The 10,874-nt window shown below is 32.6% G+C and overlaps 1 protein-coding gene across 4 annotated transcripts; it reads right to left on the reverse strand.

Moving 5' to 3' along the window:
* Positions 1 to 2,351: 2,351 nt before the first annotated feature.
* LOC114305455 (endonuclease/exonuclease/phosphatase family protein) lies at positions 2,352 to 10,126 on the reverse strand. 4 transcript variants are annotated; one of them, XR_014342513.1, is made up of 10 exons: positions 9,809 to 10,126; positions 9,578 to 9,689; positions 8,646 to 8,873; positions 8,291 to 8,376; positions 7,514 to 7,629; positions 7,263 to 7,343; positions 6,730 to 6,930; positions 5,239 to 5,390; positions 3,254 to 4,196; positions 2,352 to 2,898 (listed from the first exon to the last, which is right to left on the reverse strand). XR_014342513.1 is itself a non-coding variant. In XM_082892139.1 (10 exons), the coding sequence occupies exons 1-10, from the start codon at positions 9,914 to 9,916 to the stop codon at positions 2,824 to 2,826; spliced, it is 1,860 nt and encodes a 619-aa protein (XP_082748265.1). In that variant the 5' UTR covers positions 9,917 to 10,126; the 3' UTR covers positions 2,352 to 2,823. The 4 variants fall into 4 exon arrangements, 2 of the variants coding, with proteins under 2 accessions (XP_082748265.1, XP_028106346.2); XR_014342514.1 differs by having other exon boundaries at positions 8,291 to 8,346; positions 9,809 to 10,076; XM_082892139.1 differs by having other exon boundaries at positions 3,496 to 4,196.
* Between the last annotated feature and the right edge of the window lie 748 nt (positions 10,127 to 10,874).

Below are 10,874 nucleotides of genomic sequence, written 5' to 3' on the forward strand. Positions count from 1 at the left end.
AAAGAAGAATTAGTAATATAAAATTAAAAGTAATTCTAATTATTCAATTTTTTTTATATTCATTTGGAAAATAAAAATATGTAGACATTTAATATTAGCGTTATCGTTCTATAAAATTATTATTTGAATACTTATAGATATTAATTTTAGTTAAATTATTTGTGTATTTTGATAATTTTAATTTTATTTTATTATAAAAGTGTAATTATCATATAATAATTTTGTATGATATATATTAAATTATAAAATAATAAAATAAGTACTCATTTTGATATTAAAAATAATAGTTAAATTAAGAAAAGAATTAGTAATATAAAATTAAAGTTAATTCTAATTATTTAATTATTTTTATATTCATTTGGAAAATAAAAATATGTAGAAATAGAAATTATATAAAATTTATTAAAAAAACTTAAATATAAATATGTTGTAGTTGGATTATCATATAGTGATTTTATATGTATGTATATATATATATATATATATATTACATTATATGATTGTAAAATAAACACTTTTAATTAAATGAAAATATCAACTATATAAAAAAAATTCAACAACCACTAACTAAAAAAAAATCACATAACAACATCTAAACCCAAAAAAAAAAAATAAAAAAAAAAATCCAAATGATAGATATATTTCAGTGTGTGAAAACAATAGATACATCTCAATGTGTGAAGTGATTAATTATCTGTAATATGATATCAAAACATAAAAAAATTACTATTTAATAATTGAAAAAATAATTCAAATAGTAAATCTAAATTTTAAAAGTTCCTCAACAGTATAATTATTGTGCAGGTTTTTCCTCTTGTTAGTTGTAATTATATATAATAATGTAGGAAATAAAATATAATTTCATATATAGAATCACTCTAAAATTTAAACGATAGATCCATAATATAGAATTGGTATTGGATATAGAATAATGCATGAGAAAAAAAATAAATAAATAAAAAGAGGTAATTTAGCATTAACAAAAATCCTAATACTCTTGAAAAAATTAAGAAAAAAAACATGAAACGTAAAATTGATATTAGGTTTGTGGATTATCTCAATTTACCGTGAAAAATATATGGAAAAAAATATTTGTCAATTAGGTAAAGTTGATATAATTTAAATTAGGTTTGAATTTATGTAAAACTCTATATGTAATTAAAAAAATACGTGACTCTCTTAAAAAAAAAAAAAAAAAAAACCTCTTATAATATGTCATGTCACTCAGGTATAAGAAAAATATTACTTTTGATAATATATATATGATATGATATGATTAAAGGGTCATAAGAGGGAAGTTATATCATAAAATAAAATTAGATAAAATAAGTAACTATTATTGTATTATGTTTGATTGAGAGAAAAATAAATAATTATTTTTTTACAATCGGATAAATGAGGGAAATAATCAAAACAAGCCTAATAGTATAAGATGTGATTTCTTAGGTAGTATAACCTAAAATAATAATATTTGACTACTTTAAATACTCCAATCAAATTCTCATTATCCTTGGCAACATATTTTTCTCTACCATTTAAATTTGACATATGAAAGTAAAGAATGTTTTATTTATTTATTTTTCCTTTTTCTATTATATAGAATCTACATCTACATTAATTGTAGATAGTAGATGAATAATTTTGCATGGTCATAGGGTGTTTTCATTGCATAGAAATATAAATCATTGTTTCTCTAATTTTAAACAAAAGTTAGGTTTAGAAGTAAATTATAAAATTTTGACACATGAAAGATCAAAATGTGAAGAAGAAGAGAAAAAAAAAAAAAAATCAAGAGCCAAAGTAAGAAAATGACTAAACATAAAAGGGTCAAAATGTAATTTACCCCCCTTTTTATATACTAAATTTTTTAGTATATAAAAAAATGACACGGTATATTTTTGTCATAAAAATTAGGAAAAGAGACATTTACAAAACATTTTCACAACCTATCTTCATTTATTCAAGATGTGAAATTCTATAGAATTTTACAGGACCCTTGAAACCTCTTGAAAATCTCTCATTTACATTAAACTATAAAAACTAATAAAATTGAACTGTAGTGTGCACTCGGTTTAGATTCCTCAACTGACAAAATTAAAAATTCAATTCAATGTTAAATTTTTCCCTAACCCAAACCAACCTGCATACAACTCTCATATTTAGGTTAATAGTGGATTCGGGGTGGGTGTTGTGATAACACCCGTGCTGTCACACCCCATGAGATTTGTTCCAACCATATTTTACTGATCAAAACCGTTCATATTATAGGGTTTAGATGATTAAAATAAATTCAGAACATGCTCTCACGAGCTCACAATACGGTAACCTGAGGTTGGTGCCTGAATGCAGTGTTTATGGGAAACATGGCTAACAATATGGCACTAGATTGAACCATATTAAAAAAGTTGATCACATTTTCTTAATCAGTAAGACTCAAGGGACATGACAAGCTGATTTTAAGGTGAAGGGAAACATAGATTACATTGCTTGGCCAAAAAAAAAAAAAAACTAAAAAACTAAAGAAGCATAGCAACATTCATGATCCTGAAACGACGATGATGTTGCTGGCTAATGCCCAACTTTCTCTACCGATGCAATGCAACCACTGCTGGAGAGCAAACAAAAAGCAGGAAACATTTGTTGAAGAAACTGATAGGGATTAAGCTTCAAAGGAAAGCTACATACTTTACAAGGCATTGAACTTCGAGACTGCAAAACAGCAGAGATTTACACTCCAGAAATGCAGCAAATGGATGGCTTGACATCACATGGAAAAAACCTCAGCCCTGACTAGAAATGCTAATCACTTATCAGCAATTTCTGTCATCTTTGGCCCTTGGGTTTAGAAGCAGCCCACTTAAAATAGCCGCAATTTGATTCAGGATTAGATGCAGGGCCCTGTAAAAAGATCAGCAAAGAAAACGATTCTGATCAGTTTGTAAATTCCATGCCATCTCCCGGTGCGTTGTTCACATGCAAAGACTAATGCAACCTGTCTAAAGATCTAGAACTAAAAAATGGGCTAAACATGTAAACTAAAAGAAAAGCAAATTATGCATAATAAATAGGAAGTATAAATTCCTGTTTTTATAATAATTTGAATAGAAATGAGGGAAATTTCTGGAGGCTCTTTGCACCTCACAAAGCAGTGCTAAACAAGTGTTATCATAAAGTATCCATGAAACTACAACAAAGAAGTTAAGATGGATGGAACATATCGACTAATCAACTGTATCAGATTAAATTTACTAACAAAATAATGAACATATACCAAAAGGCTTCAGCAAAACTTCTTTCCACTTAAGTTTACAAGTCATATGAGTCTAGAACCTCTAGAGTGATATGCTCACATTCCAGCACCGAACTAATATCTAAAAAATATCTCAACTCTCCAAAGAATTGGCAGTCTCACAAAATTAACTTGACCATATAATGAGTAACACGGAGGATATACAAACAGATTGCTGAACTAAATTGAATGTGGGCACAAAATACCTCAGCACGAGCACAGACATAAAATCTGCGGCCAAGACTAGGGCCTGCTTTCTTCACAACCCGAGAAACACATGGTTCACGGTGGCCTTTGCAAAGGGGTACGCTGCTCTGCATGAGTTGTCGAATCCTTTGCCACTCTAGTAAAGCAACATTACTCTTCTCCGCCTCTGCAGAGCAACAGGCATTTGGGTTACCTTGATCCTGAGTAGTTGCACAATCATTCAACTGAGACTGCTCAGGACTATTGCTTTCCTGATCACCAATGAAAGTTTCATTCAATGACTGATCAGACTTTGAGACATCCGGAGAGTTGTTGTCATTACCAACTCCAGATGTCGAACTTTTCTGAAAAAATGATTTCAGTGAGAGTTGTGACCATTGACTTTGTCTTGCTTTTTTCCTGATTTCTGTGCCAGGTATTGAGTTAACAGGGCCACTTCCAAATGCAGTCATCTTAGCATGAGCAGTCTCATTAGAAGAACCTCCAGGGAGATCATCTGTTCTTTGAATGATAGCTTTAGGTTCAAGGCTTGAAGAATGAAAACTTCCTTGTAAGGGTGAGCCAGGTACACTGCAGTCATAAGATGATCTTTTCACACTCTCAATGCAACTCCCGACTGTAATATTTTCCAGTGAAAATGAATTTGACACTTCATCTGTCTTAACTTGCTCCGGTACTTGTCTTTTCATCAACACTGACACTGCAAAAGGCTATTAGCTTGGTAAACTTAATAGAGCGAGTAGGACAGTTCAATCACAAGGGAAACATAATGGAATAATTTTTAGCACTCTTAGGCTATGTTTGAATGAAATTTGGAAAGGGAAATGAAAAGACGAGGGAAATGTGAATAAAATAAAAGCTTCTTTTTTTTCCATTTCTCTCACCTGTTCCAAATCTCCACCCAAATCCATGATCCAAGTACAACCTTATAATCCAAGACTTGCAAAGTAAAAAAATAAAAAATATAAAAATATGAAATGGGTTTTTGTTTGGGTTTGGTTTTTTCTTTTTATTTTTTCCACTAGTCTAAGACACCATATCACATTTATGAGCAAGAAAACATAACTAATGCAAAACATCATTTGATAAATCTTTTAACAATGGTAACATGTGGCAACTTTGCAACTGTGCTCTGACAGTGAGATCAGATCACCCAAATTACCTCCACATGAGAAAAATCTATGTGCAGTTCTCCATGCCATAGCAGGTTGTCTGATTTTTGGAATCAAATAGTCAACACTTCATGCCAACTAATTGTTCACTTACATGAATTATTCCACAAACTTAAAAATTTATTATCAATTATTCTAACTACTGATCTTTCTATATAATTTTTCACCAGTATAATCTTGTCATGTGTAACTTTTGATACTCCAACATTATTCATGATGATATAAATTTACAAATTTGGAAGAAAATTATAAAATTTATTCCCGTTAAGGGAAAAACAGCAGGTTACTTGTATATTCAACGAATTGTCTACCATCAAAATCAATTCATTATGTCAAATATCAAAAACCTTTTAGCCCATCAGAAAAGCAATAGATAGACGTGAGATATAAGTTTCAACCAAATACTCGCTTCCATCAATTTAATAATGTGCAAGTACATGCCACTTCTAAATCTAAAGGGAGACATTTTGGTATGCAAGTCAGCATATTTTGTGTGTGTGTGTGTGTGGAATCTACAGATGCTATAGACAAGTATATTATCTTTAGAAAGGATAAATAATCTTCTCGCACCAATAGTCTGCTGGAACCCACGAACTTCTGGAGCATATCTAGCAGACAAAGAGGGAGTACTATGCTGCAGAATATCTGGGATTTCCACCAAACTCATATATACAGGAACATGATCAGAACCTTCCAATTTGATGTTTCTCCCTCCTTTCCACCTGCGGACAGAGCAGCAAGTGAAATTACATCCTCTCCTTTCATATAGACAAGTACAAAAGGACAGGATTTTGTGTCTGATTGTTAGCATGGATGCAAAACCATTATCACTTGACAGAGAGAACTGGAGAAAACCCGCAAAATTTTACTTCTGAATACTTCAGTCAAGTTTGTTATTTGTGCATTTAGCCCGCACTCATCACAACCAGGTACCCACCAAACAAAACACATATATATCAAATACGTAAACCATAAGGTTCAATCCACTCAATAATCCCTAAATGACCTAGGATGAAAAGCAGTTCTAACAATTCCCAGAATAGGAGAAAATTATCAATAGTTTGTTCAGTCTGGTTAAACTATAAGTGTCCCCTCTTCTATACATAATATCACCCCCAAACTCTTTCCCCCGAATTACACACAAAAGCCAAAAAAAATGTTAATTATAAACAATAATATTAATAATAATGACTGAGGAAGCACAATGTTGAGTTAAGAGTGCAAACAGATTCACGGGCTGAGACTGACTACAATATATGTTTGGTTTGAACATGCAAAATAAAAAGCATAAGAATGATGCCCTTGCATGGTAAAAAGTGTGTGCATCTCAGATCTAGAGGATTCAAGCTTTGGATGTGCAAGCTATGCACATGCCAAGAGAGATGCTACATTTATAATCATATAACTTGAGTAGAACCTTTATAGTCAACTGTACCTAATCTTAATTACTTTCAATTGAAGACACATAAGGCTTGATGCCTCAAACCTCTTCCGTCTAAAAATAGCAATAATAAACAATTCAATGAAAGAGTTGAGGTGGGATAAATTTACATTTATCGGTATTGTGCCAAAGTTGGAGATGGTGCATGGATTCGATGCACCTTGAAATTTTGTAAAATAACATAACATATGGTGCTAATGTTCTTGAGCAATATAATTGAAATTACATGGGATGCAGTAAAAAAAGGGGATTTTAATCCGCTCCCTGCATGATCAGTGAAAAAATCTTCTCTTCTATGGCATCTAAATACTGAGCTTCATCTTCTTCTTCCATCAAAACAGGATCTGGTTCCGTGTGTTGAACGAATGTCCATACCCTCACCATGTCATAACATGGATACCATGGGGGAACAGCAAAGACCGGATGACACAGAAGACAAGAAAATACATGCATAAAAGTATAATATATGCCAATGGGGGAAACATATATAGGGGTAAATGCACATGGAGAGAGAGAGAGAGAGAGAGAGAGAGAGAGATTTGGTCAACATATTATTCCAATCACTCAGTACTGCCATTATATCGAATTACTTTATTTAAATACAGAGCTCTAACTTTTACCTAGGTGAACTTCCAGGCCTCCATCGTTTAAACTGCATCATTATGTCACAGTCTTTCACATGGCAATTCAAAAAATTATGACCTTTCTGGCCATCATCGTCATGTAAACATGATCCAGCACTGAGAATATGGTCTATCCTAGCTCCATAATTGAATTCTTCAGCCCCAGTGGTCTGTGACCAGTGAGTGTATGCTTCTCTCCTGTAGAATAAAGGATATGCAAAATTAAGGCAAATATAGTAAATCTCAAAGCATAAAGCATATATGACTGAACAAATTAATTTGAGAAGATCATTAGGTTGAAAGGAAAAATAATTGGTATATCATGGAAGTACCAATAAGAACAGAAAAACAAAGAAAGACTGGAATCCCCAATTAACAACAATGTGCATTAAAATTAATTAATGTGAGGTTCATTCAACAAAATTGAAACAAAATTCAGTCAAATTCAAACTAAAAACTGCACAATGTACAGAACTCATGATCTTTTTTTATCAATTAACATATCTAACAAATCAAGCATGATGCATAACCTCTCAGGATGTTTTGCTCTAAAAACATCAAAGAAATAGCCGCCGTTTTCCACTAGTATGGATTTAAACCATCTCCTGAACCTACAAGCCAGGTCACAATAATACATTAAACTTTAAAATTGACTTTGGCAAGTAAAACAACGTTTAAGATCAAAGGTAGAGGGAGAAGGAACATCACTTATGTGCCCTCCACACATGAGTATATGTGCTAATTTAACAATCACTCTTTAAGAAAATTGTCAGCAGCTCACTTGTTCTTGTCAAAGTCTGGTCTTGGATTACAGCTATCTATAGCAGCAGGAGCAATGTTGAGATCTCCAACAACGAATATCCTTCTTCCTTGATGCAGGAGAAACTCCCATCTTTTCTACAGCAAAGTTTACTAATATCAACCAAAGTTACCCAACAACATGAAGCAAAATGCTTGGTGAATATTATAATTCTACATAGTTTCCTTATTTGATGCTGCAAAAGAGACAAGTAAGAACCTAAAAAAGTATGATAACTAGACTTCCAGAATTACTAGTACAACCACAATTATCCAGCGTTGAGTTGAGCTGCAAGCAACCCTTGATATCCACCATCAGACATTTTCACTGTCTCCACCTTAATTCTAAATGGAATTTTTTGGAAATTTAGAAACTTTCCTTCTTACCTAACCAAGATATATTCTCAGGAATTGAGATGATCCAATCAAAAAATGGGTAGAAAACGCGCCACCCAAGGTGCAGGTGTGGACAACCAACATCCCCAAATAACATTTTTTTTATCCTAAAGAACTGAGATTTTAGTGTTTCTAAGATAAATTATGTGACTTGTGTGAAATTGAAAAAAAAAAAAAGGATTGACCGTAAAGGTATTGTCTGCCTTTCCTATTGTCATTTGCTGCATAGCTGGACAAGAAAATGTTTACACAATGCACAAAATGTAACTCAGTCCTCCATGCATATATGTATAGGAAAATTCATAATTCACAATAATGTTTTACACCAAACTATCTAATCAAATAAGGAACATAAATGGGATACCTGTAAGATCGTAAAAAAGGTGAGCTTAAACTGGATCCTCTCTGTATCATCACTTTCTGCTCGAGGCCCATAGATATTGAAAAGCACTGTCAGACTCCCAATGTTAGTCCCTATGTAAAACTGTATGGAAATTTGGAAGAAAATAATTTTTGAAGCAGACAATGCCCTTCGGATGAATTAATTAAATGAAAAGGAATACAATATGCAAAATTATAACACATCGTAGACTATAGTTAATACTAATGAAAGCTGAACTCAGGGCAGAAATGAGATTCCTAGCAAAGAACATGATTATTTTGAGGTTCATCCACTTTTGTTTCATTAATGAACACATTGAACAGTATGTCAAACTCACCAAAATGGCCATGGTCTGTTATGACGCATCGCCCCTCACCGTCAACCTTAAGAAGCTCCTCCTTTGTGAATTCCTCAAGGCCCTCTGCTTTTCCAGGTCTTTCATCTTCTCCACTTCTTGACCCTTTTGAACGTTCCAGCACCCCAGTAAAGCCTTCCTCGGCTGCAACTGGCAAAGCCACTTCATTGCTCAAAAATGCCGACTTTACTCGACAAAATGTTGCAACACCTGTGTTAAAATTAAAAAATTATTATTTTTTTTATACATACAAAAGATAGTCCCTACAATAAACACATCAGTAATCAAAAACTTCCATTCATATACCAATGTCCGGTGTCAACAACCTAACAGCAAAAAATTATATTCTTGCATTGGATGAACCCCAAGCAGTTTTACCAATTACTTATTGGCCCAATGGTATGAGGTGGTTGCTGAGATGCTATGTCAAAAGGGTTCAGTGATTGAAAACTCAATGTGTGAGATTAAAGATGAATATACTTATCATTTGGCCATAGAAAACTTAAATGAAAATAAATAAATAAGTGATTTTTGTTTATTGGCAACAAAGAAATATTATGAAAAGGGAATAAGAAGAGAAATACAAAAGAAAAATGGGGGACAAGGAATCCACTAAATAACAAATCACAAATGACTCTCCAAATAGTTGTTCACACACCATCTTAACCTGGGTTAGTATCAGTCACAATGCGTCATTTTTCATTGAATGCGGATTCGGGATCTCACTCATTCTATTGATTACTCAGCCTTAATGCCAAAACACCCGCAGCAAAGTGAAATGCAATAACGTAGGTAACTTTGAGTATAAAAGTAAGGACCACAATATATTATATAGCCTATTGATTTCTCACGCGCGCGCGCGCACACACGTACACACACAGAGCGCCATTGAGGCATTTACACAAACACCTTACCGGAGTAGCAGATGCGTCCTTTATCAGACGTGCGCGTGCAGGAAAAGAAGCACTCGTAGCCTTCGGCGACGATCAAATCCGCCGTTAAATCCTTCCTCGATAACTTCGTCTCCTTTAAAATAAAATATAGAAAAAAACGAATTATCAATACAGATTCAAAGCCACAAACAACATACACATATAGAGAGAGAGAGAGAGAGAGAGAGAGAGAGAGAGAGAGAATGAAGGGACCTGAAAACAGATGATATCGGCATCGAGAGAGTTAAGTAATTTAAGGAGAGAGCCGAACTGTGAGACCCGAGGCCTGAGGCCGTTAATGTTGTAAGTCACTATCTTCATTGATTCATGATCTTCGTTCGTTGTTGTCTCTCAGGCCCTCTGCATATACCTCTGAAACAACTATTAACCTAACCTTGGTTTTCGCCTGAGATTCTGATATCCTTACCGCTATGCTTGGATTGATTGATTTGGAGGAAGAAAAAAAAAAATTGAGTGACATGTGTATTTTTTTTGTTTGTCTGACTAATTTAACTCGAGAGTAATTTAAGTGGGGGAGAAATTGAGGGAAGTCAAGAGAAATTCATTTTTTTTATAATCTTTATTTTTAATTTTTTAAAAAATAAAGGGATTGGAAGGGAAAAAAAATTAATAGATTCTTATGGTGGTGTTTGCGAACTTGTTTCTCAGATTTTTTTTTGATTTTTTTCACTAAAAGACAAAGGTTTTGCAAAATCAAAAAAAATAAATCTAAACAAAATATCACATTCAATCTCATAATCATTTCACTTTTTTTCTCACAAACATCACATCCGATCACAAAAAAATCCAACTATTTTTCCAAATACTAAAAATTTTTTATCTAATAATATCCTACAACTAAAAAAACCTATATAAAAACTCACTTCCCAAACACCCATTATATTTTTATAATACTAATTTTGTCCCAGTAAAAATAAAAGAAATAAAATGATTGACAAAATATAAAAAAAGTTATTTTAATAATATAACATGAAACAGTTTCTTTTTTTTTTTCTTATGAAATCTAACCAAACAAGAAGGAGATAAATCACAATCATTTTATTTTTTTTATTTCTTATTTATTCAAATAAGAAGAAGGAAAATCACAATTCAATCCCCTTTTTTTTTCTCTCTTATAACTTAAATAATCATTTCTTTTCTTTTCTCTCAGAAGTTTCGAAACATAATGTAAATTCTTTGATCAACCTATGGCAACGCGGAGAGACAACCAAAAAGGCACGAGAAGAGGGAAAGAGTGGCTGGACTCGCGACCATGAAC

Source organism: Camellia sinensis, chromosome 1, assembly GCF_055761805.1.
Source record: "Camellia sinensis isolate YWXY chromosome 1, ASM5576180v1, whole genome shotgun sequence".
NCBI lineage: Eukaryota > Viridiplantae > Streptophyta > Magnoliopsida > Ericales > Theaceae > Camellia > Camellia sinensis.

Coding starts and splice junctions, on each gene's coding strand:
- LOC114305455 (XM_082892139.1), bottom strand. CDS start 9,916: ATGAAGATAGTGACTTACAACATTAACGGCCTCAGGCCTCGGGTCTCA. Junction 4,197..5,238: donor TGGGTTCCAGCAGACTATTG/GTGCGAGAAGAT, acceptor AGCCTTTTGCAG/TGTCAGTGTTGATGAAAAGA. Junction 2,899..3,495: donor ATGTCTGTGCTCGTGCTGAG/GTATTTTGTGCC, acceptor ATCTTTTTACAG/GGCCCTGCATCTAATCCTGA.